General features: G+C 35.7%; 4 protein-coding genes across 14 annotated transcripts; 2 read left to right on the forward strand and 2 right to left on the reverse strand.

Annotated features, from left to right (window-relative positions):
• The first annotated feature begins 4,383 nt into the window (after window positions 1–4,383).
• LOC110705292 (cactin-like) lies at window positions 4,384–5,798 on the forward strand. Its single transcript, XM_021883131.1, has one exon. It carries the CDS (start codon window positions 4,527–4,529, stop codon window positions 5,403–5,405), a length of 879 nt encoding a protein of 292 aa, XP_021738823.1. The 5' UTR covers window positions 4,384–4,526; the 3' UTR covers window positions 5,406–5,798.
• Window positions 5,799–7,263: 1,465 nt separating this feature from the next.
• On the forward strand, window positions 7,264–11,326 carry LOC110705448 (protein REVERSION-TO-ETHYLENE SENSITIVITY1-like). The gene is made up of 3 exons (XM_021883317.1): window positions 7,264–7,519; window positions 9,201–9,613; window positions 10,304–11,326. Exons 2-3 carry the CDS (start codon window positions 9,317–9,319, stop codon window positions 10,724–10,726), a joined length of 720 nt encoding a protein of 239 aa, XP_021739009.1. The 5' UTR covers window positions 7,264–7,519; window positions 9,201–9,316; the 3' UTR covers window positions 10,727–11,326.
• A 2,352-nt stretch (window positions 11,327–13,678) lies between these two features.
• LOC110705449 lies at window positions 13,679–16,705 on the reverse strand. The gene is made up of 6 exons (XM_021883318.1): window positions 16,443–16,705; window positions 15,228–15,286; window positions 15,090–15,148; window positions 14,556–15,005; window positions 14,299–14,389; window positions 13,679–14,154 (listed from the first exon to the last, which is right to left on the reverse strand). The coding sequence occupies exons 1-6, from the start codon at window positions 16,585–16,587 to the stop codon at window positions 14,068–14,070; spliced, it is 891 nt and encodes a 296-aa protein (XP_021739010.1). The 5' UTR covers window positions 16,588–16,705; the 3' UTR covers window positions 13,679–14,067.
• Window positions 16,706–17,327: 622 nt separating this feature from the next.
• LOC110705450 lies at window positions 17,328–24,313 on the reverse strand. Of its 11 annotated transcripts, none has more exons than XM_021883327.1 (9): window positions 24,124–24,313; window positions 23,552–23,696; window positions 22,115–22,223; window positions 20,152–21,971; window positions 19,996–20,054; window positions 19,679–19,901; window positions 19,225–19,599; window positions 18,748–18,942; window positions 17,328–18,306 (listed from the first exon to the last, which is right to left on the reverse strand). In XM_021883327.1, the coding sequence occupies exons 4-9, from the start codon at window positions 21,932–21,934 to the stop codon at window positions 17,630–17,632; spliced, it is 3,312 nt and encodes a 1,103-aa protein (XP_021739019.1). In that variant the 5' UTR covers window positions 21,935–21,971; window positions 22,115–22,223; window positions 23,552–23,696; window positions 24,124–24,313; the 3' UTR covers window positions 17,328–17,629. The 11 variants fall into 11 exon arrangements, with proteins under 11 accessions (XP_021739019.1, XP_021739013.1, XP_021739018.1 ...); XM_021883321.1 differs by having other exon boundaries at window positions 20,152–22,005; XM_021883326.1 differs by lacking the exon at window positions 23,552–23,696 and having other exon boundaries at window positions 20,152–22,005.
• Between the last annotated feature and the right edge of the window lie 1,711 nt (window positions 24,314–26,024).

The raw sequence follows: 26,024 nt of genomic DNA on the forward strand, positions 1-26,024 counted from the left end.
ATTATTGTGTGGTATATAATACTCGTATTAAATAAATGAATAACATATTAAAAAAAATTCACCCAAAAAAAAAGAATTTTTTTTAACAGAAGGATGACATGCAGACCTGTGCCATTTCTAGTTTCTCATTTAGCATATAGCTATAGATAGTCAGTCATTGATTTTTCTACGGAGATATTGATCATCAAAGTAATTTGCTTGGCAAAAATAATTTGTAAAGGTCCTATTTATTTATTTATTTATTTATTTTTACAACTAAAGGTCCTATGTTGAATTGTTGATAATCTATAGGAAAATTTGGATTTTGGTACCTCGAAAATGGGGGTAATTGAATTTTAGTACCCATCTAAAATTTTATTTTAAATTGGTACCTCAAAAATGATTAAACTATAGATATCAATACCTCCGTTAGCATTCTCTCTAACTTTGCCGTTAGTGGGTCCCATTATCTAAATATTTAATAATTTAATTTATTAAAAAAAAAAGAAAAAACATTTAATTAAAAAAAACTTAAAAAAATAATAGTACCCCGCCACCCAGCCCTGCCTCCCCGCGCCGACGCCACCCCCCCACCAACCCTGCCTCCCCGCGACGACGCCACCCCCACCCACCTAATCTGAAAACCACCACATCGAAAACCCCCTCCCTTTCCCGTCGCCGATTTCCTACCTCTTTCTCACTCTTGGCTGCCTTGACATCACCCCTTCCCCCTTTCCCCCAAATCAATTTTTAGGGTTTTAGGGTTAAATTTCTGGGTTGTGGGTGGTGGGTTTCAAGGTTCGTGGGTGGTAGGGTGGTGGGTTTCTGGGTTCGTGGGTTGTGGGTGGTGGGTTTAGGGGTTCGTGGGTGGTGGGGTTGTGGGTTTCGGGGGTTCGTGGGTGGTGGGGTGTGGTGGGTTTCGAGGTTCGTGGGTGGTGGGTTTCTAGGTTCTTGGGTTCGTGGGTGGTGGGTTTATTGGCACCCCTGCCTGGCCGCGGCGGCAGCTGCTGTGGCTCGGCTTCGTGCCTGGCCGCGGCGGCAGCTGCTGTGGCTGGGCTTCGTGCCTGGCCGCGGCGGCAGCTGCTGTGGCTGGGCTTCGTGCCTAGTCGCGGCGGCAGCTGCCGTGGCTTGGTGGTCGCCGTTGGCCGGAATAAGGAGGGAAGCGTGGCTGGTGGTTTTTATTTTATTTTATAAGTTTTTTTTTGTTTTTTATTTTAAAAATGTTTTTTTTAATAATTTAAATTATTAAATAATTAGATAATGGACCCCACTAACGGAAAACTTAACGGAACATGGACGGAGGTACCAAGACCTATAAAGTTACACTTTTGGAGGTACCAATTTAAAATAAAATTTTAGATGGGTACTAAAATTCAATTACCCCCATATTCGAGGTACCAAAATTCAAATTTTCCTAATCTATATGATATTTTCCTAAAGATGTGATTGTTTTTTTTAAAAAAAATTCTTTTATAATTAAAAAATTTAGACAATAATTAAATTATTAAAATTAAGTTATTTATATTTAAGTCAATTTTTTTTAACCTCTTTAAACTTTACTTATAAAAGATTTTCTGGAAAGAAATAAAAAAAATTTAAAAAATTTTTGGACACACCAGGCGATGACATGTGTCATTGCTTGTGTGTCTTTTAGTATGTATTGTTGATTATTGATAGAGATGCAATGGATCGGATTCGGACCGGGTGGAGCTTCACCCGCATCCATCCATTACTCTAATCGCTCCATCCACATCCATCCATCATCCGCTTCACCCATCATCCATATCCATCCGTCCATCATCCGCGGATGAAACGGGTGGAGCGGATGACTAATGCATGAGTATTAAAGTTGAAAAAAACTCACATAACTTTAATTTTCGGTTATTTGTACAATAGTTTTATTAATTTTATTAATTAAAAAGGAAACAATAACAATATATTGTTTGAAAAATTAATTTGCAACAAAAAAATACATATAATTTTCTTGCACATTTCATATTTTATTATTAAAATTCTTAGATTAAAAAATTAATATATGTTAAACGGGTGGGTGGATGATTAGCGGGTGAAAAAAGTATCATCCATATCCGATCCGATCCATCATCCACTTCATCCGTCACCCGCTTTTCATCCATTTAATTCGGGTTTTCATCCATTTATTTATTGCGGGTTAGTGGATATCCACTTAATATTGACATCCCTAATTATTGATTGATTGACAAGTATATTAAAAAATTTCAATTATGGAGTACATAATTAACTAATTGATAGCTTTTTTATAATGTCACAATGACTATATTTCAATAAAATAACCAGGTCTATTTAATAATTTGTATGTTTAACTATTGTTGTTAACATAATAACCTTTATTAAAGCTCGTGTGACTAGGTACGCCACTATGCTGAACATAGTGGCCCTCAAAAGTCAATAGTACATATTCACATTCATTATGATCAGGTCAAATTCAAATTCGGATAGAGTTTAATTCGGTTACAGATCGGGTTTGGGTCATGAGTTTTTTGGATTAAATCGGATCGATTACAGTTCAAAACGGATGATTTTGTTTGAATCGGCTCAATTTTGATACCTCTAGTTATGTGTGGTACGAAGTAAAAATATGTTAAGGGAAAAGGACCAGTTATTTGAAATGTTAGGTCTGTTTAGTTGTATTTAACAAACCTCTTATGCCTTACAACAAGTCTTAAAAAAAAATTCCACTTTAATATTATCATGTTGTTCTCATATTAATTTTGAAATTTTAATTTATACGCTTCATTCCAATGGCGAAAAATGGTAATTTCAGACTAAAAATAACTGATATATAAACAAAATCAACTCTTTGAAATTCCAACAATAAAATGTATACACTTATAATTACAATTAGTATGACTTGAGTACTTCAGTCTTCGCATCAGACCCATGTAGCCCAACTTAAAAAAAAAAAACACGATGTAAAAAATTGAACAAAATACATAATTACTCCGTAAAACAAATTAATAAGAAAAGCAGGTTATTAAAAAAAGGAAATGCATCGGATAGATAGAGCAAAGAAAATTAGGCGAAATTTTAGAGAACAACCAACCTCATTCTTCTTCGCTTGAACACGGCAATATACAAGCAAATTTCATCACTAGGATAATTTAAAACAAAAATTAATTTGACCGCACCTAATTTAACCAGTCTTTTAATAAAGAACAAAATCCCAAAATAATCAATCATGTACCCACAAAACTAAACCCACCATTCTTACCATGACTTGATCTACGTTGATTTCTCCTTTTACCCGATTCGTATAGTCCCATTGTAATTGTGTGTTCCAATAATTTGCAAAAGTGAAGTCTTGAGTGTTAAAATATTTTGCAAAAACATAGTCGGTGCTCTAACATTTCTTGGTTTGGAGTTGGAGGTGAGTTTTACTAGTTTCCTGTGATAACATAGGATTGACCAAATACAAAGGAGAGAGAGTGTGTTAAGTCTTTGACGGTGAAGACTTAACGTTAACAAACGGATGTCATATGACGTTAACTCCAAACAACAATCAGTAATATTACGTGGAAGCTTAGTCATTATAGTTGGCCAAGTCAACACATGGAAGTTGCCATTGCATCCTCATAGTAATAGGTTGAAATACCATAAATACCCTAGATTAACAATCATGAAGATTAACTAGGATTTTCCCCTAATTTAATATCGGTAATGGCTCAAAATACTTAATTGTTTTTAGGGTTGTACATAGTGCGGTTTAGATCGCACCAAACCGCAATTTTGCGGTTTAAAAATTGCGGTGTGGTTTTTTAAAATGATCAAATCGCGGTTTGCGGTTTCCAAAATAATTGAGACCAAACCGCACTTTAATGCGGTTTGCGATTTTTATACTATATTTTCATTAAAATTATATTAAAGAACTAAAATATATGAGCTAATTTTTTTCTATTAGTTAATTAAAGGTTAATAAAAATAGTTTAATATTTAAATTATCAGCTAATAATTATAATATAAAATAAAAGTTTTGGTTTAAAAAGAATAATTATAATTTTAATAAAATACGGTTAAACCGCATCTTGCAATTCGGTTTGGTGTGGTTTTTTTAAAAGTGCGGTTTGTTGCGGTTTAAAAAAATTACAAACCGCACCGCACCAAACCGCATCTTGCGATTCGGTTTGGTGTGGTTTTTTTAAAAGTGCGGTTTGGTTCAGTTTTAAAAAAATTACAAACTGCACTTTTACGGTTTGGTGCGGTTTATGATCCAAACCGCACCGCGAACACCCCTAATTGTTTTTTTGTATGTTGCAATTGGATTCCTTATTGGAGATATTATATCCAAAATCTACGACAAATATAAGGATACAAAATATATGCAGAATCTACCACAAATATTATCCTGCCTAATATAATATCTATCAGTTTAGCTGTTTATTAGGATTGTGGATTCTATTACAGTATCGTATACATATTAGGTCGGTTTCATAATTCTATATATTGAGATAAAGTAACAAATAAATTATAAGATTAAACAAACTCATAACAAAAAAAAATCAATCAAAAATATGATGAGAGTGGCGAAGAAGAAGCTGAAGAAGAGTAGTAATGATAAGTTTTTATGGTGGAAAAAAATTGAGAGAGACGTGTCTCGTGTTGGAGTTACGGCGGCATTGGATGTTAAGGCCGAAAAGAAGAGGCAAAGGGAGTGTCTGGCCGAGCTAGAGAAGGTAAAGAAGAGGAGAGCAGAGACCGCAGGGCGAAACGAGGAGTTGTTTTTACAAAGAGAACGAGCTAAGGCCGCTGTGGCTCATCTTGACTATGACTTGAGTGTCAAGAAAGAGGACGCGTTTGTTGTTGAACAGAGTCTTGTTAGGTACAGGATTCGCTTTCGTCGAGGGGCTGCCAAGCCTATTGACATCCTCACCTTAGTAAATCATCATGAGTTTAATGTTGATGATTATGATCAACTTTTCAAAGGGTTATCTCTTGGACAACTTGAAGAGCTTTATTATGATATTCAAGAGCTTCTTAACCATCATGTTAAGGGGGAGTTTTGGGAGGCGATATTAGTGATTTGTGAGTGGAAGATGCGTGAAGAGGCTACGAGAAAGGATGACAACTTATGTGTTGTTGGTGGTGTGCATCCGAGTGTCGAAACGGATGTGAGGGACTTCTTGCAAGGGATTAGTACTTACAAAGAGCTGCTTGCACTACAATCACAGATCGAGTCAGAGATGCGTTCTGGGAAGGCCAATGTGGTTGAGTATTGGGAGGCGGTGCTTAGACTGATTCCCCTTTACAAGGCTAAGATGTTTCTTAAGGACTACCAACACGAAAACTCGAAAGACTTCTCTCAAGAAACCATGAGTACACCAGAGTTAGAGGACTCCTTCGACGATGCAATAATAATCGATTCTGATGAAGACAGTGTTTTTGTTGGATGAAGGCGACGTTGTAGTTGATTCCAATGCTCCAAGAAAGCCTAAGTACACGGTCAAGGTTCATACTGGTTACTCATGGAACGTGTATAATAGGACACATTATGACCGAGATAACCCTCCTCCCAAGACTGTACTAGGGTACAAGTTCAGTATTTTCTACCCCCATCTTGTTGACAAAACTAAGGCTCCTACGTGCTCAATTCAGAGAGATGGAGATAGCACCGAAACATGTGTATTACGATTCCAAGCTGGTCCTCCTTACCAAGATATAGCGTTTCGAATTCCTAATATGGAGTGGGAGTATTCGTCTAAAAAGGGCTATAGATGTACCTTTGAAAAGGGGTTACTGAGTGTTTTTTTCAACTTTAAGAGGTTTCATTATCGACGGTGATATTACATGTGTAGACATTGCTTTTATTAATTAAAATAAAAGAATTGATACCTTGATTAATTACTATTTATTTTTACCTTAATTAAATAAATATATGTGCAGACACAAATTAGTACATACTTGAATTCATGCGTTATATTTATCAAATGTATCTGATAATCGTTGCTCCTAATTTAACACTAATGTTTTCCATGAAATGTGTTTTAATGTGTTTTAGAGAACAAATATTAGCTCTCTGTCAATGTGTTAATCCATCTGCTAGCATTCTCTATTCAATCATGCTAACTTACTAACTTAGCTGTCAATTTTAATAATAGAAGCTGTTGAACATACTAACTTAGCTGGCCTGTTGAAGATGGTTTTAATTAGCTATCTAAATGTCAATTTTATTAGCCTATTGCCATATTTGTCTCAGATTTCGGATGCTACTTTTGCTGAAATCAACCCAACCCTTAGCTTTTGTTTATGCTGGCATTACAAGTATGAAAAATAAAGTTTAGATGAAGAAACTTACAAGCATGGCAATAGGTAGGATTGGCTTATGGCATGACACAACTTGGTCCATCGTGTAAACAACATGGACCGGAGTAGACATGACATGTTACATTCCATGTTGGGTCGTGGGTTGTATTTAGATCATATCTATTAAAAAGCACGATATGATAAAATAAGTGAAATTTATTTTAGATATTGTGATGACACATGAGCTTGAATTATGCCTAAATTGATCTTTCAAAATATTCGACACAACATGACATATATCTAACGTGTTAAGATAACCAATCCTAAAACATGAATGCTCAATCATTCTCGATTCTACGAGAATTTTTATGAAAGCCTTTCATTTGCTTCTCTTCGATGGAAGTTTGATTTTTCCAGAATGTATCCTAATTACCACTCACATACAACTTTACCCACTAAATCAGTAAACCTTGACAATATTCTTTGATACATACCCAAATAGTATTACCATCGACTCCAATCCCTAAGTGATGTAGGACCATCAAATCAACCGTATTAGTCATTGTTAATTAGGTCTTCAACTTCCATAATTTGCTGAACTAAAAAAATTTAGATATTTTTCATAGAAACCTCAAAACCACAAATTCACCCAAAAGTAACAGTTACAAATAGTGACATTAATCCTAACATATGACTACTGACTAGATCTTGTGGGTCCCACTTTCCATTTGCATTCTTCAAATCCTAATTTTCCTCTACAATCAACCTCACCTTTAATTACTACACTAATCAACTTTTAATATCATATCAAAAGACACGTGTCAAATACTCAGCACTAATCAAAACTTAATATCTCTCAAATTACACGTGTCAAACACTCAGCATTACACCTCACCAACCTAGAGTAGACTCATGATCACAAGAACCAACCCCCTTTGCTAAAAAAAGTAAAAAGTGGAATGGACCCACCAACCAAAACTTAGATAAGAAATAAAGAAAAAAGAGGTTCATGAACCTTTCCGTTTTTCCAACTTCCAATCTATTTTCTTGAAGAAGAAATTCACCCCCCTTTTTAATTTTTTTTTAATTTTAAATAATTTATTTAATTATTGGGAAAGATGAAATCTTTGGAAATAAAAGAAAGCAGGCGGTGGTTTGGCAGGTGGTTTTTGCAACATGAAAAACAGAAGCAAACACAACACCCTTCAACTGGAAAATAGAACACATTTTCTGATCTGTTCATCCTTTTATGCTCTTCTTCTTGGTAATAATGCTCTTCAATCTTCTAATTTTAAGCTGTATTTATTTTATCTTATTTTATTTTATTTTATTTGCTTTGAATTTTATTTTTTCTTATTTAGTTGAAATTTAATTAAGTTGATTTGTTTGGTTGGTTTAGATTTATTCTTGTTGCTATTTTCTTATTTTTCTTTGAATGTCGTAGTCTTGAGATATTATTTTTGGAGGGATTCTAATTTCTGTATTATTTTGTGGGTTTGTAATAATGAATCTAGTAGCCTGAATTGGGGAAAAAGATTTGATTTTTAATTTTTCCTGGGTTTTTGGAAAGGAGTGTGTGATGCTTGAAAAAAATTGAGTAGAGGATGAACATTTAACAATAGGGTCACATTTTTTGTGCTGTATATGTGTCAGAGATTTATGATTTGGGTTGTTTGCATTGGAAAGGATATGGGGAAATCCTGCATTGACAAAAGTGGTTGGTAGTGATTTTTCTAAGGCAATATTCATTGCTGCCAAGGCGAGTATAATTGCAAGGAAAATGTTGCTGCTAAATGTTTGTCTTGGCTGCGACGAATATTGTCTTGGAAAAATTCTTGCCCAAAGCTTTTGTGTAGTGCAAAAGTCCCTCCTCAATGCTCCCAGATTGAAGACAAATATAAGCATTTCAGCATAGTTTCTAAAGCTTAATTTTTATAGAATATTAAGCATTGAAACATGGAGAGAGGGGAATGGAGAGAGGGGATCATGTTTGATGTTAATTGGAGATAAAATCATGGTTCAAGTTGTTGACACATCATTGGGATTAAGGCTTTGTTGTTTTTTTGGTGGTGGTTGTAATTAAGCATTGAAACATATTTTTGGTTTGGTGTATACAATGCTAGTATTGCTGTTCACTTGAATTTGGTGTGTGTGTGTGGTGGTGGTGGTGGTTTGGTATATCCAATGCTAGTATTGCTGTTCACTTGAATTTGGTGTGTGTGTGTGTGGTGGTGGTGGTTTGGTATGTACAATGCTAGTATTTCTGTTCACTTGAATTTGCTAAATGTTCCCTTGTTTGCCTTAGTGTTGGACTTGACCACATACTGAGCCTTTGTATTGGGTTTGTATCTTAACAATTTAACCTCCAGAAATGTGGTGATTTTTCCTCAATAGGCATCATACACTCACACGATCTCTATTTCTACTTACTGGTCACTTCTCTTGTCACATCTCCTTAACATACCAGCAACTAAGGTGGTCTTTTTTGGGTGAGGTAATAGCAGGAAAACATTAGTGCAAGATTTTGAACCTTGTTCTCTCCTTCATGTTATCTAGAGTAATCTACATTTGAAAACGAGTTGTGGATTTACAATGTGTAAACAGACGACTCCTTTTGCACAGAAAGCAGACATTAGAAGGATTATTCTTTTAGTCTCTTCTCAGCAGTCTATTATGGTATATTGGCTTTATCCAAGACCCTAGTCGATACTGAGGTTTCAACTTATGTATTACTCTTTGGTCCGAGTTTTACACGTTAGTTATAATTGGTTGAATGCTGAGATCTTGCAAGGCTAAAGATATTCCAAATTGAAGAACTACTTTATAAAGTTTATGGTTTTGACAAATATTCAAGAAAAAGTGCTTCCCATTTTTTTTACTGGTGTTTTTAAATGTCTGCCTGCAATGGTACTGTAAATAAAATGCTCCTTAATTTCTTCTTTCAGGCCTCTGAGTTGGAATGTGCGTGTGGGAATGCTGATCAACATTGGGAGCAATGGAATATGTATGAAATCAATATTTGATATGTTACACATCTTCTCAAACCATCTAAGATAGCCTTATGATACATGCAACACTTTCTGGAATGGGTTTAGAAGCAGGTAGCACTGATGAAACTGTAAGCGTGCTAGATGAACTATGGCCTCTTGATGATATCGATCCAGTTAAGTCGAAGTTCCCATGTTGTTTAGTTTGGACTCCACTTCCAGTTGTCTCATGGTTGGCACCTTTTATTGGACATGTTGGCATATGCCGAGAGGATGGCTCTATTCTTGACTTTTCTGGGTCTAATCTGGTAACTGTAAACGATTTTGCATTTGGTGCAGTGGCAAGATATTACCAACTTGACAGAAGACAGGTATTGCCCTGCTAACTTTGAATGCTTCCACCAGCATTATTTTGAGGCTGTAAATTCCTGTGTTATAATTAGGATTATTGAGAATTTATAATTATATCTTAACTAAAAGTCTAAAACTGTACTAAATTCCTTACAACTGAGAGAGGATTATTGCTTGTTTTCTACCACTTGTTTATTATTATGTACAACTTACATGTATAATGTCCTGTTTTTAGGCAAAAAGGTTATCTCAAACAATGTTATCTGTTTAAATTATACTGCAAGTTGTGTTTCTTCAAAATGGTATATGCTTATCTTTTTACTTGCAGACATGCAGTGATATAACATTAAATTAGGAGTAATAATTAACAGCCTGTTGGTAAAATCTTTCAAGGCCAATGTTAAGGTTGCTTTATGAAGCTAGAACCTTCTTTTATCTGATATAATCTTTAAGATCTAATTGTGTTTTTTTTTTCCCCTCTCTTGGAACTAGTTTGAAAATTTGATGAAATTTGGTTGATTTATACATTGGTGACAATGTCTCGTCAAAAAAAAAAAAAATACTTTGGTGACAATGGAATATTATTGTGCATTCAATTGGTGCATCTGTTTTGTTTTTTTTGGTTGGAATTACTTGTCTCTCTGTGTGGAAGAAATAACTTGGAAGATGATCATATATTCATTTAACCCTATTTGTGTTGTTTATTGTAGTGCTGCTTTCCTCAGAATCTATCAAAGCACAAATGCGAGCAGCGCTACAAACATCACGAGCTTGGTACTGCTATATCTTGGGATGACGCTCTAGAAACAAGTTTGCGTCACTATGAGAACAAATCATACAATCTCTTTACGTGCAATTGCCACTCGTTTGTGGCCAACTGTCTGAATCGCCTTTGCTATGGTGGATCAGTGAGCTGGAACATGATTAATGTTGCTGCAGTGGTCCTATGCAAGGGAAGATGGGTGGATGGCATGTCAGTCTTAAGATCCTTTTTGCCTTTTCTTGCGGTTCTGTGCCTCGGCATTTATATGGTTGGCTGGCCCTTCTTGATCGCACTGCTATCTTTTTCTCTTATGCTTCTTGCTTGGTTTGTCGTAGGAACCTATGTTGTCAACAACATACTAGAATGCTAGGTGATTCGAGATTTGGTAATAATAATTCAAGCTTTTGTAAGTTTTAAATGGCAGCATGGTACAGGTGAACATTTGTAGAGGTTGCAATTGTAGACTTATGCAAGGCTGGGATATTTACAGGGAAATGAAGGGAATATATATATATATATATAATTTCAGCGTTGCACAGATATTGATTCCATCTGGCTCTTTATGTTCTGCATTGATTTCTCCTCATGATTTTAATTCCAGCCATCTCTGAAACATAATTTAGAACAAGCATTCTAATGGTTTAGAACAGGTCCTGTTTAAAACCATTTGATATCGGCTAATAACACAGGATGCAATGCCAGAACAATTTTGGAGCCAAAGAAAGGAGAAACTTCCATTGTTCTTAGCCTCATCATATATGAAAGGATGAAAGAATCAAATTTGTTCAGGAACTCGAAGAACATGGACTGATCGATGTGTATTCGGGTTTTGGGTGAAGGGGATAATCATGTGTTTTTATTGGTTGTTGGAATAATCTACATTCTTGGCATATGATAAGAACATTATTTGAGAAAAGGTTTATGACCTATTTGATCTTATAGTTATAGATGGTTATACTTATACACTGATCATTGTGATTGTGCATAGTCCATATATAACTCCAAACTTGTGTTTCTCTTGCTTGGTTTTTTTGGATGAGCAAATGTCAAGAGATTTAGATTGAGCAAATCTAACATAAAAATAGTGCAGGATTCTGTCGTGGTAACTATGTTACTTGGACTCTAGGTGTTACCTTGTGTGGCGCTTGAATGTCCTCATATTTGACATGAGTAACCGAGTGGTCGAGTTAGAATGAAGTTGGTTTGATCAGAAGGAGCTAGCCAGATAAAATTCTAATGCCCAAATGAACACGCAAATTATTTTTTTTATCAACAGACTGTTATGGTTGTTGATTGTGTGAATCCGGCTGCCTGCAGGTGTAGTCTTGTATAGTTGAAGCGTAGAATTGTAGAAGAGTCTGGAATTTGCCAGACGCAGGAAATTTTGTATCAGCCTATAACTGTAATTCTCTAAGACACTCTAATGATTACTGGTTATTGAGTAATGTCATTGTGAGCACATATTATGCCAGGACTACACATTTTATTTAGAGTTGTGTTTAGACTTTATACAACACAATAGCAAACCTGCAGATTAGGGTAGTTTCACCTTCAATTTTTGACATTCATTCCTCGGGTTATTAATTTAAAATTAAATAACATGAAGATATAACAAAAGAACATGAAAATATGATAAAAAAAAAAAATACATGCAATGTATATGATAAAGTACATTAATTGGGATCACATAAATGATCTTTATGTGTAACAACGACAATTTTATTAGTTTCGCGAAATCCCTTAATACATGATTAATAATGAAATCAAAGGAACTTTAAAACAATACAAGTCATATTATATTACAATTAACAATGGACTTGGTTTAACTTGATACATCTAAGAGCTTCTAAGCACATCACAGTGTATCATAATCAGTTTTAACAGCCTTGGAATTATCCAAAGCCCTCTTCTTAGAAACCTCCCAATTACAACGACATCTTGATGCATTCGGCAACTGATTCCGGCAAAGAGGACAAGTATCATGACCACAATCCTTCACCCATCGATCAATACAAGCCTTGTGGAACATATGACGACATGACACTAATCTCACTACTCGTTTATTAGCACAATAATCCGACTCCTCTTCTTGTCGCGCCACTTCTTGATCATCATCATTCGATCTCTTCCTCTTCTTTGCGTTAATTTTAACCCCATCGAGACAAATAGCACACGTAAAACCCTCACCCTCCGTATGCAAACCCCCTTCCTTAACCACCTCCATTGCGCGCCGTGGTTGAGGTTGTTGCTCCCGGTAATCAACCCAAGTGATCAACCGCTCTTTGTTACGTGACATACAATGTCTCTCAATATTGTTCACAATTTCATAGACGACACCAGTCTCGTACACTTTCGAGTTAGCAAGCCTAAGTCGAAGACTCGAAACCTTCTCGAACATGTCTTGTAGCACTTGATTAGGGTTAGGGTGAAACACGACCGATGTAAGATAATTCGATAAAAAACTTTTGCACAATTCACAATCTAAGGGATTATAATTCCCAAGTAACTCCATTTTAGTTTTGACATACGAAGACGACGTTGTTTCATCTAGTTGTTCGTCACACTTAACCCAACGCTCATACTCATCGTATCGTACGAAAATCTCCATATCTTTACAATTTTTCGGCTTTCGTGTTGTTGGTTGACGATGCTCACAATCGATCACAACATTGTTAACTCGTTCCTTCCCCATTGATAGCACAATCAAGTATCTTCACTCTAAAATTCTTCCTATTTTCACTCTAAAAGAACTTGCCTTTAAATTTGTAATTTTTGTTAACAACAAATTTAGGAAAAAAATCAATGAACCTAACTACATTACATTATATATAGAAATGATAGTTCATGATTCCTTAGCTTGAGGATTAAGCTACACGGTAATTAAGTCGGTAATTGCAATTTTTGTAGATTTTTTTTATTTTTGAATTTCATAGATGAACATGTGTTTTTTTTAGGTTCAACAAAGAACTGCTAACATTGATAGATGTTGTTTTACTTATAAAATCGCTAACATCGTTAACAGTTCTTGTATTAGGAAACCTCTGTTAAAACTTAATATAAAAATCGCTAACATTAGTTGCGGTTTTATATGTATAGAACCACTATTACCATTAGCGATTCTTTACTGAACCTAAATTTTAAAATAAATAAAAAAAAATAAAAAAAAAAGCTTCAATCAATCCTACGTGGGTCATATTGTGGGAATAAGTTTATGAACCGACATAGATAGAGAATTAATTTACAATTAAAGAATTTTTAGAGAAATCGTTCCATATGTAGCGGGGGAAATTAAATTAGAAATAACTGAGATGAAAGCAAAACGTTGCGACCGAAATGAGCAACCTCTCTTTGCTTTGACATTTATTCTCTTGTCTGTTTGATTTCAAGCAGCATGTTGCAAATACAAGAACAAAATTTGAGGTTTTTCATATTATCAGGTTACGATTGCAGTGCATTCCAAAAAAAAAATACAAATGAAACTCCTACAGCTATCATCAGATCCGTTTAAAGTAGTTGATGCATCAGTTATCTGTCTCGCTGTCATGTCAGAATTAGCTTCAGCTTTTCAGAAATGTCAATCTGAAGCTGGTCAGTGATGAACTGATGATATTAGTATAAGATTGGCATTCGGGCGTGGCTCGATTTACTGCATTCTTGATCAATACAGCTCCAGAATCCCATGTCATATGCAGCTAAACTCCAGCTCACACTCTAAGCTCCATACTTGGGTGCCTTCCATAGTTTGAAGGCTATCTCATACAAAAATCTATCAGCTGCTATTGCAAGGTTTCCGCAATTCTGAAATGATAGCAAAAATTAAGTTACGGTTCTGTCTTTTCATTTCATCGTATTTTTTGTTAGATATCAGAAAGGGAAGAATTGAATTCTGCACAGTTGCAACTTTCGCATGGACCGTTTGAAAATTTAGTTATAGAGACAAACCTTTCTGAACTCAGTGAAAGAAAATTCTTGTGCCATATCTTTACGAGTTACAGCATCCTGCCATTGTGCTATTAAAATCGGGCAATGGTGCCTATAAAGATCAAATTAATAATCCATCAAGTAGTTTAATATGTATCTGCTTCATTTCTTTCACCCTCTCTCTCACAAACCCTTAAATAACTAACCTGGGGTTTTGGAAACTAGACACAAAACCAACAGAGACAAAGGGTTGAAACCAAATCAAAACATTCAAGTACCTGATGCCATTCCTTGGATTTACTCCTTTCAGGGTATAGCTTTGACGTGGAAAGAGGGACTGGAGGTTAGAATCATTTCCATCATGCAAGGACACAAGTGATAAGTTTGAATCATCCACCGTGACAGCTCCGTAGCTCATTATGAGAGTTAAATGCAAACGGGATGCAATTTCTGACCCGGGTTGGGCTACTTGCAATATCCTCCCAATTAAGCTGTTTGCATAGTCGAGATCATTCTGTGTACTTTCCCCCACATGTGCTCCAATATGAACAAAGACCAGATCATAATGGCCATCAGCTATATTTTCATCTAAAAAACCAAGTGTTCTTAGCAACTCATCTGCTGCAAAATCAGCCGATTGAACTTCCAGGTTACTGAAGCCAAGCTTCTCTCCAAAGGATTTGACAGCAGGACTACTAGAGACTATATCAGCTTTCATTCCCATGAACCTGTCAGGGAAACCACTCGGGTTTTTAATACTTATAGACAAGAATTGTTGCTCTTAAAAATTCCCACGATAGAACCATTTTTACCTATCCCCTATGCTGGGAAATTGCTTTGAGGCTTCTGATCCAAGATCCTTCTTTTCACACTGAACCCAAAAAGTAAATGTGAACATGGAAAGAACCTATACAGCAACAAAGCTTGTATCCACACATAGCGATACTTACAGCTTCATTGGCATCCAGAAGCTGTGCCAGTTCTCTGATAAGCTTCTCATCTTCTACTTCTGGAATATAAGATAGATAGTGATTTGATTAACTCTGCATACCCCACTCTCAATTTTACAACAACCAAGGAGTCAAGGAGAGAGATGCATACAAGCTATTGCTTTTTATACCACTACAGAAATTACCCTACCCAAACAAGATTCGTTACTTTTAAAAACCAAACATAACAGGAGATTTTTTACAAAGAATATTCAAATCTAGACATATACCCTGTTTGGGTTATGGAATTTCATGATCGCCATACATTTACCCATCTACATTAATTACAAAAATTATTACTATATGACTTCTTGACTTATAACAAAAGAACCCTAACAAACAGTATGCATACAAGAGAAATTGCTCAAAAAAAAAAAAAAAAAAAAAAAAAAAAAAAAAAAAAAAAAACAAAAACAAAAACAAAAACAAACAAACAGGAATCAAAGTGACTAAAATGAGCTTAGATTGATTTAAATTGCAGGTAAAGACCAGATAGAATATTTAGGATCAGGAACCATTCTACCCAGCTTCAATGAGCCTAAAATGTCTATATGGTTAAGATCATTGCAGCAGCTAGTAACATTCAGAATTCTATTTAGAATTCGAGCATCAATTAAGCGAACAATCATAAGTGACAGTCGACATAAAGTGTTTAACATCATGCACAAGGTTTTTCATAGCACTCCTCAAATCTGTTATCAATCCCTATAATATTTTCAATCTACTGACCAAATCTGATAAAGGCATTACAATTAACAGGGCAAGGAACCATAAAACATGAATCATTAGCTCAATTAGTGATAATTTTGATCAAACATAACATCTAGCTCAAGCACTAAATGACTTCCAGTTTCTCTACAGCAAAATACAAAATCACCATTACAAAACAATTAACAGCTCTAAATACACAAGTATTTGGCAATAAATCTCATTTGACCAATTACCATGACACCAACCTAATTATATTTTTCCTAAACTATATAAAATTTAGCAATGTGACCGATCATATCTTGACTTTTCATACAAAACCCATAAAGCAAAATCATTAATTTTGATAAATAAACATAAAATCAAACATAAAAATAATCAAAATTTCCAAAATTGATTCTGGGTATCAAAGAAATCAAAGAAAAATTGCAGAAATTGAAATGAGAATGATAATCAAGGAAGTTAAACCTGGAATAGGAGAGGAATCATCAAGGGCTAAGAAGCCACAGCAAGCTTTAGATGCAAGAGCATGAATGTAGGAATGAGAAGGAGTGATGTGAGGTGCTAAGCCATAACCATAGAGCACCAGTGCTTTACTTGGTTTGTCCGCCATTAATACCTGTTTATCAGCAACACATACACATGTACTGATGCACTGATGTACAGAGAGAAAAAGGGAAAGTGGGGGAAAATTGATAGCGTTAGATTTATGCTGGGAATAAGTTTCCCTGCGAAGTACGGAGTACTTGTATTAGGCTATGCTTGACTGTTCTTTTTGACTTTGTATAATCTACTGTTTGCGTCTCTATTTTTTTGGTGTTAATAAACTTTAATAATTTTGATCATAAATTTCCAATAATATATGAGATTTTAATACAAGTATCAAATTTTTATGCTTATAAAAATAGAGATATATAGAAGATCGTATAAAGTCAAATGGGGTAAAAAGAAAACATAGGGACGGAGGGAATAACCTTTCTACTTTTCTAGTAAGATCTATAGGAAGTAATACTAGTTATTGCAAAAAGTAATGTAGAATTGAGTAATGGTAGTTGGTTAAAAAAAACTTAGAAGTGAGCACGTATATAAAACCATCTTATGAGAGTGTAACTCAAGTGGTTAGAGCTTCTCTCTAATTCCAGGAAATCATGGAATCGATTCTCACCCCCACCCTTGTAGCTCTCTAAACACCAAAAAAGATATAAAACCATCTTATACAAGACTATTCACAGGCGAAGGCTTAGGGTTAATGGGAGTGTTTAATTAGAGAGGTTTGGGCACCAAAAAGAGAAAGTTAGTGACTAGCCTAAAGACTCTAAACTAGGTTTAAGAATATAATGATTTACATCGAGGTTGGTCAATAAAACAATCAATATCCTTATTTCTCTTTTCACACAATAAGGTATCAGCTAATAGTTATTCACTACACTTTTAGACAAAGAACTGATACAATTAACTTGTCAAATCATCTAATACAACTAGCTAATAGCTAATCCAACCGACTAACAGCTAATCGCTAATTGCCAAACAAGGCCAAAGTATTATGACATTTTGAATAAAATAATACAAACATTTTGGCACATCCAGCAATGTAATACTCTACACTAAAGTACAGAGAGGATAGCTGTATCTTTTTTCCCTCTTAATGAAGAAAATTACATTGTTCTTAAAAGCTCAAGAAAACTATTGACATTGGCCTTGACAGTTTTGAGGGTAGATTCCCATTCTGCCTTCGTCTGTTGAGCAGTAACCATAATATTAGCCTGCATTTGAAGAGATGGAATAGTAACTGACCAACTCAAGGAAAAATCAGCAAATTTATGCTGCTCTAGGGCTAGCTCTTGTTGTTTACTGGCTCTTAGTTGCTTCAGGTTGAGAAGTTTTGACTCCAGCTCTTCAATCTCCTTATCATATTTGTTACACTCTGCTTGAATTTGGTCTATTCGCTCTTGACTATTCTGAATACGATCTCGAAGCTCTTTGGCAGCAGTGCTCAAGGTACGAAGGGTGTCGGTATTGCAGGTCTGTCTAGCTCCATCTCTATAAATATCTTGCAGCTGATCTTGAAGAGATAAAAAAATGTTCCGAAAATGAGCCAAATTAGGCTGAAATTGTGGAGGGGACACAACAGCAAGTTTATTTATCTGATTTGCCAGGTCAGCATATGCTGTGAGGTTCTCCATGTTGCTTTGCAATACATTGAGAATCTTCTCTGCATTTTCTTTTTCGACATCAAATGCTGATGGAATAGGAGCAGGGCGAAGGGTATCCTCAATGAGACATACAAGTGAATTAACCTCAGCAAGTGCCTTTTCAGGGGTGTAAGAGAGCCCTAAGAAAAGAGAGCATTGTCAGAGTTGAGGACAACTAAATGCTACCCCAGGTCTGAATTATGAATATAAACCATCAACCATCAGGAAGTAGGGGTACAATTCTCAAAACCCAGTAAAAATATATAAATGAAAACACCTAAAACGCTACTTCCATTAAACAGTATACTCTTCTTATATGAACCATTCTCGACATATAGGTTACATGTGGCATTTGGTTCAAAATTAAAAGCATGAAAAAAGTGATTCATCATTCATGTAGAAATTGACACAATGATATAATATTGGAGGCAGACTATGTTTACTAATTCAGGGAGTTTGTTACCAATTTTCTTAATAAGAGTTGGTTTGAAAACTTGACCCCTGCTGGAGTTTGGAATTCAGTAAATTTTCCTAGAAGAAAATTCTGAGAATAGATTACTTATAAAACTTCAAAAAGATACCTTGTGGGCTAAAAGGTTGCTCCATCTCCAAGAATGCGGAAGAACCATCAACAACAATAGCTAGAGAATTGTCTGAAGTGGTGGCACCTCTCGTCCCAGAGCCTCCCGCAGGCTCCACTTCTATTGATGGGCGATCTTCAGCTTGAGGAGAGATACTATTAAGGTTGGCTTCCTGGGATTCCAAAGCCATCTTATCTAAAATAGGCAAGTGTGAAGACAATGAGAGAAGGGCATAGAAACATAATCCCAATGACATTTAAAAAAATAATAAATAAATAGATAAATAACAAATTTGTTCTTATTTTTAGAATGAAGAATAAATTTACTAAACTAATGCTAAAAATGAATTCCCTGGTAAGTTCTTTTACCATTACAGAAGATAACTACTGCATCCTTTTGGAAATTTCGCAACTTTGACTAGTAAGTCTAGACACAGGAAGTATAATAAAAGAACAAAGAAGGGATAACAGATGGTACTTAGGTCCATTGAAAGAACAGATGATGTCTCCTTGAGATTAGCAGAACCCAAACCACGAACCATCTCATGAGGTGGCTCAAGTGAGTCCTCAGGCTCAGAACTTGCAGTTTCAAATCCTATTTCTTCAGCAATTATTTTTGTTAAGCATTCTGGAATACCTTGGGTAGCATGGGAAGTATCCTGCTCTATAGCAGAGGTGGTTGCTTCCTCTTTCACTTCCTTCTCAAGAACCTTGAGAACTTTCAAGGAAACGTTATAAATATCAGGGCCAACGGTTTGTGAGATATTATTCTGCTTCACGTTAATTTCTTTTGGTTTATTTGAACAGGCCAGCACAATACTTGAACTCCTTGAAACTACTGGTTGATAATTGTCTGCACCAAAGAGAAAATTGTGAAAATTAAGTTTGAAATTACAAATTCAAAGAAAACTTGAGATGAAGCTAAGGCATACATTTTCTTTTTTTTCTTATAGTCCTGAGGGAACGCTGGAAAGATGGAGTAGATTCAGTAGAATGCCTCCTCCTAAAAATCCTGAGGGGAGTATTATCATCACATTCTTTAGACTCTTCCACAACAGCCTTCTTTGAATGCCGGGAAGTGGAAGCGGCCATGATCCTTTCACTCTTTCTTTTCAGTTCCCTCTTAGCAGTAGATGTTCGAGCATTTTTTTCTATCTAAAAGAAAGTACATAGATATCAGAATTAATATCCAATTATTCATAATAAAGGAAAAGGACATACAGAGGAGGTAGAAGAGATCCTACAGTACCTGGCTCGATGATTTTGTCTGAGGAGGATCAACAGGGAATCGAGCTCGACTTTGTTTATCTAATATTATTAAAAACTCATGAATTAAAGAGAAATAGAAAAATAGACATTTGAGTATTTGACAGCAATAAGGGTAAGATGGGTAAGAGTGAATTACTTTGCCTTGGATTCATAGCTTGGCCAGTTGATGGCGAAGAAACCATTAGTGGGCCTTGGATGTTCCGAATAAGAGTGGCAAAAGCCTCAAGCCATGAAGGCTGACACCTCTTGAGAAAATCAATCCACCAGAGCTCATAACCTGGGTCTATCTCAGCCCGTCTAAACCAAGGGATGATATGAAGAGTCTTTACCTCATAGGTAGGGAAAGACTTCAGCCATTTCTCAGTGAAGGCAAACTTGTTGTCCGCTGGTTTCAAGGCCATGTCCAAGAGATTGGGTCTGGTTCCCCAAGGACGATTTAAGGTCTTATAGTAGGGGATGCCCAGACCTTGAGTCATTCCAAATTGACGAGCCACAAGATTGGGATTATAGACTTCAATGCCAATAACTTGTGGTTCGAGGCAGATGAGGTCTCGAGGTAACAAAATTGATGACCAATGCGATTCATCCTCTTCACGGATCATCATGCAAGATATCTCTAAAAGCCAAATTGGGGTTGCTGCCTTCATGCATTGCCCTAATGTATCCTCCCTAGATTTTACCTCTAATGAAATATCCATTTCGTCCTCACCAGAAAAAGGATGCCAATCAGATTGATTTGCCTGCCTGGGGAACAAAAGTCCCCGTAAGACTTCTTCAAATGCTAGATGTACCACTGGAGAATTGGTATGAATAGCCAACTCCCCATAGCAGCAACATTCTTGGACAGGAAGAACTGCAGGCTTGTCAAAGTCCGCTTTCAGTTCTTCGTCATCTTTATGTTCAACAAGACGAGGGAAGTAAAAAAGTCCCCACATAGATATGACCCATATAGGGCCACCAGCAGTAGAAAGCTTCTCATGGGTTCGAAGTCGATAAAGACATCGATACACTTGTCCCAGGAACAGAGGGGCAAGACACAAGGATTTAATTCCCTTTTGATCGTGTCCTGAAGCCTCAATATTTGCCGCAAGCTTCAAGAAAGTTTTATTGACATTGCAAGAAGGAAACATCATCAATTTACATAAAGCAAGGTTGATAAACAATACCTCTTCTTTCCTAGAGATATCAGCTTCAAGATTTTTATTCTTATCAGGGTTATAAAAATCCACAATGGAGCTATATGACATGTTTGTTTTGTTCTTCCATGGCGTAATCTTCTCCATGTCAAGAGCTCCATCTATTAGAACTTGAGTGGGGAGGTCTATACCAGCAGGAGACAACCCAGTAAGAAAAGCTATGTCCTCAAGTGTGATAGTTTTAAAACCTTGACCAGTGACAAACACATTGAGGCAGGGGTTCCAACAACATAGTAATCCCAGAGTCAAAGCACCATAAAATGGCAAAGCAGGATATGTAGAGAGCCTTAAAAACTCATAAATACGCATCTTCCTCCACTTATTGTGCTTGCTAGAAAGTCGATTGAACCATTTTCGAGTGTCAATGGTAGAAGTCCAACCATTGACTGGCTTGCCTGAGCTTTTCACCCAATCACACTTTAGCTTCTCTGGCTCATTCAAAAAGGGCGGCTTGGTAAATTCAGTCGGAAAACAGTCCTTAAGTGATTTGAGCACTTTATCAACCTTTTCAGGTTTGAAACAAGGGCCGAGCCTTACATAATTCCCATCATGACCCTTGAATTTTCCATGTTTAAGCTTCTTTGTCCTGATGGTCTGCTGCAAAGAATCCTCGACAGATTGCTTGCAATCATGAAGAACCATACAAAGCTTGGCAGCCTCAGAGTCCCCGTGTTCAACAGGCTTTGGACTCCACATTTTATTAGTCTTCTCAGTATCCGACATTACTTATTTTCCAGAAAGATTACGGTGAACGGCCCAGCTTAGAATGTTAGCACAGCAACAGCATGTCCACACTGCAGCAAAAGATAGCCATGGTCAACAAAATGTTTTCAGAATGAGAAACTCACCACATAAAGAGTAGCATTCGCCAGCATTAAAAACAAAAAAGATACCAGAACTCACACACAATATGCTTAAGGAACAGCACACGAAACAGCATCATTATCTCAATTCAGTAACCATCCTCAGGTTTGCTTTTGCTTTAGTTGTACAAGAAAGAAAGGTGCATAATCTATTCATATGACACATTGAGACAAAATTATTATGACAATTCTCCTCATAAATCTCAATGCATCCTAACTAAATTTTAAAGAGTATGGAAGTCAATTGATTGACAAATAGGCAGCAACAATTCCCTCCGGCTTCTCACAGGAAATCAAAATAGAGTAAACATGATATACTTTTATGCTATGTTTGGATAACAAATTAGAAGGGAAATGGAAGGGAGGGAAATAGGAGGAAGGGAAAGGAAGGAAAAGTGGAGGAAATGATGAGCTCCATTTTCCCTCCAAATCTCTCCAATTTTGAAGGGATGGTCTTTATTAAAGGAGGAGGGAAAATGGATCCCTCCTCCCCCTCCCCTTCCCTCCCCCAACATATTATCCAAACAAGGAAGTTTGTCTCCCTCCCTTTCCCTTCCCTTCCTTTCCTTCCATTTTTTGTTATCCAAACATAGCCTTAAAGTGAAACCAATATGCATATCTTAAACAAATACAATCCAGCAAGTGAATCATCTTCAAGAGAAAAGAAACCATCATTGTCGGACATTAATTGGGAAAGCTTCTTGTTTATAAAAATCAAAACTTTTATCCACATGATACATAATTTTTTAAATAAATCATGTTCCATGGGCTCAAAGCAACTAATGTACATCATTTATTGAGCATAATCACGCCCAGTAAAGAGAAAAAAGCCTTCCTTCTCATAAAGCAATCCTCACACTATGTTTTGAAACCCTTTTGATATAAAAACTAGTTGATGCACCAGATTATTAAATGTAATAAGAGATTAAAGATTTTTAAAATAAACAAAATTGTTGGATATAGTTGATCTACATATTCGGAGGACTTGCATGAAAGCTATGTTACTCAGATTCCAGTACGCATGGTGTTCGACTCGGCTATTTTCCAAATTTTGAACTAAAATGAATTGTCTAAGTGTCCTACCTACATTTGAGTGTCGAGGGTCCGACACGGGTACTTAAGGTGAAATGAAGAGTCCGGGTAACTGAAAGGACTCGATTTTTGAAATGAAGAGTCCAATAATAAAAATCATCTAAATAATTCATGTAAAGAGCACTAATGCAATAGTCAAGAATGAGGTTCATATATGACACATTGACATCTATCCAAAAATGGAAAAAAAAAAAAAAAAAAAATCAATTTCAATGATATCTATCTTGGTTTCAATTTCAATTCACATCAATTTCAACTCGAACTACAAACTACCTCAATGTCACACATTAAAAACCATCTAATTATCTAAAATTTAAAATCACCATACATAATTAAACAAAAAAATGAAACAAATGCAGCCTTGTAATGGGAAAATTGGACATACAAATAAACAATCAGAAATTCAGAATACTGAATTCGATATGGCCTTGTGCCACTGTCGCCGTAGCCTTCAGATACACCCTTTGCTCGTAGGTTCCGCCCCGTGTTGGTGCTGCCAACTAGGGTTCAGGGAGACTGGAGCAAAGACACTGATCTGAGTGTGTTAATTAACTTAAATTAAATTAAATTGGAACGGACATAAAAGGAAAAAATGACGATCCATTTAATTGGGACAAAGGGAGTAAATAATATAGATATCATCCAACAAAATAACAACAACAAGGAAGTCACAACTTCTCAAATTATAAAATTAAGCATGCAAAAAAGAACCCAAATCAAAATGCATAAATTATTCTAAATAGAATTACAACAAAAACATATATTCTGTAAACATTCACACAGAATTCAGGGTTACCTAAACCTTAACTAAAACCTTCAGTTACAAATTACAGTGACAAAATTAACTGAAATTGGAAAATCCCATAAAACAAAATGAACAGAAATTAACAAAGCAAATGGTTTGCAAAATTGAAAACAAAAAATAAAATTGAGTGATTTAGAGCAAAAAGGTGGTACCTTTAGCTAGAGGAGGGCAGATACTAAGTAAAGAGGGGCAAGAGACAACTCCAGAACAGCGGCGTTGTTGAACTTGATAGAACCAACGAGCCAATTCTGTGGGGTTTAGGCAAGGAGATGCAGCATTTCACCCCTCTCTCTTTGGGAGAAAATTGATTTTATTACCCGTCTCGTTCTTTTGAATTGAAATAATCTAAATTGATATGTCGTAATTGGACACAAAAATAATGCTTTCGGACTTGGTAATGTAAATAATAGAGTTGTATTAAATAAAATTTGACCGGTCTAAATGAAACTTAATTACTAAATAGAAACGTTAAGGAGCAAGTATAAAAGAAACGAGTCTAATTCGCTCTCTTGAAATAACACGTGTTACTCAAAAGAGTTGGGTCTTATCTGTTTTCTTGAAATAAAACTTGTATGGTTTAATGTTACTCGTAATAGTTAGGTCTCATTTGCTATGTTGAAATGACATGTGTTTGTTCTGATCTTACTCAAAAGAGGTATGTCTCACTTAGGGGTGTTAGTCGAGTTGAGCAGCTCACGAGCAACTCAATCTAGACTTGGTTAAAGCTTGGTCAAAACTCGACTTGAGTTGGCTCAATTCGAATTCGACTTGACTCTAGAAGTTAACGAGCATGTTCTTTCACTTGCATAATTTTGTGCATATGGCTATAGCCTATGGCATTCTCAAACATATTTGAGGCTCGGAGCAAAAGGTTAAACAAAGAACCCCTAAAATACCTGTCTAATTATTTTTTAAATTTTATTTTAAAGATGTAGGATCCAAGTGGTTGTTTTCCCCTTAATAGCCAATTTTGGCTGTGAGAGATAAATTGGGATAGAAATAGAGTGTACCATTATAAGAAGTTGAGCATGTAAAACACTAAAAGGGGTCAAGGATAGTAATAAGTATACTAAAAATAGAAGTTTTAGTCATATTATCTTATTTGAATATTTATGGTTTTCCGACTAAAATTATTGATAAGTTTTATTTTACATGAATCGAATAAAATTAGTTGAGGACACTTTTATGATCGATTGAACTAATATTATGCTTTACACTAATTTTTAGGGTGCATTGCAATTTTATAGGTACACTCTATGATAGTTTAATGACTTGAGCATGTTTTAGTAAAAAAAAAAAAAAATAATAAAGTATCAATTTGCAAAACACAATTATGTGCAGTCACTTCACAAAATAAAAAATTACTCTTATAAACCAATATGGCCACATCATGTGGTTGGTCGATCAAAAAACTTGTCGTTTAGTAAAAAAAAAAATGCAAATAAATTAACTTTAAGAGAAATAGAGGTTTGTCAAGTATATAAATTCAAAGAAAAAATATCTTGGTTTTGTTAAGATCATATTAGTGAATAGTCGGGTGAATATAACCTACATTAAGAACAATATTGTCACAACAAGGTCGATAATTATTACTGTTCCAGTTCAGATCCGACAGCTCGTATTCGAGATCCGTGAAAACCCCATCACCTGGCTAAGCACCTACACAGGAAATGAGGATTAGCTAACCTCGGGGTGAATCCGGGGATAACCAATCCGATGATAAAGTTAGAAAGTGTTTAAGAGAAAGAAGAGATGATATGAAGAGAGAGATAGGGGTAAAGAAGAGAGAAAGAAAAATAAATGCTACCCTTCAATTTAGATATCTTACCTATTTATAGTGACTTCAACTGCCAGGTGGTTGCATGCCATGCAAACCACTTTATGCCAAGTGTCGATTTATCAACGCCACGTGCTGAGTCTTAAGAGATGTCGATATCAATGTCATTATGTGATGTTATCGATATGGGTTTTATGATTATAAACCCGAACCCGTTTAGACTATACATGAATAGATATCGGTATCCTCCCATACAATTACTCCCTTTATGTTGCA

The sequence above is a fragment of the Chenopodium quinoa genome, unplaced genomic scaffold, assembly GCF_001683475.1.
Source record: "Chenopodium quinoa cultivar QQ74 unplaced genomic scaffold, ASM168347v1, whole genome shotgun sequence".
In the NCBI taxonomy this organism is placed as follows: domain Eukaryota; kingdom Viridiplantae; phylum Streptophyta; class Magnoliopsida; order Caryophyllales; family Amaranthaceae; genus Chenopodium; species Chenopodium quinoa.

Bases quoted from the DNA above. Each gene is read 5' to 3' on its own strand.
- LOC110705292 (XM_021883131.1), top strand. From the start codon at position 4,527: ATGATGAGAGTGGCGAAGAAGAAGCTGAAGAAGAGTAGTAATGATAAG.
- LOC110705448 (XM_021883317.1), top strand. From the start codon at position 9,317: ATGATACATGCAACACTTTCTGGAATGGGTTTAGAAGCAGGTAGCACT. The intron at 9,614-10,303 runs GTATTGCCCTGC...TGTTTATTGTAG, and splicing joins ACCAACTTGACAGAAGACAG to TGCTGCTTTCCTCAGAATCT.
- LOC110705449 (XM_021883318.1), bottom strand. From the start codon at position 16,587: ATGGCGGACAAACCAAGTAAAGCACTGGTGCTCTATGGTTATGGCTTA. The intron at 15,006-15,089 runs GTAAAAATGGTT...TTTCCCTGACAG, and splicing joins TTTCCCAGCATAGGGGATAG to GTTCATGGGAATGAAAGCTG. The intron at 14,390-14,555 runs GTACTTGAATGT...TGATCTTTATAG, and splicing joins AATCCAAGGAATGGCATCAG to GCACCATTGCCCGATTTTAA.
- LOC110705450 (XM_021883329.1), bottom strand. From the start codon at position 21,934: ATGTCGGATACTGAGAAGACTAATAAAATGTGGAGTCCAAAGCCTGTT. The intron at 18,943-19,224 runs GTACCATCTGTT...TGCCTATTTTAG, and splicing joins TGTTCTTTCAATGGACCTAA to ATAAGATGGCTTTGGAATCC. The intron at 18,307-18,747 runs GTATCTTTTTGA...CTCTTTTCTTAG, and splicing joins GCAACCTTTTAGCCCACAAG to GGCTCTCTTACACCCCTGAA.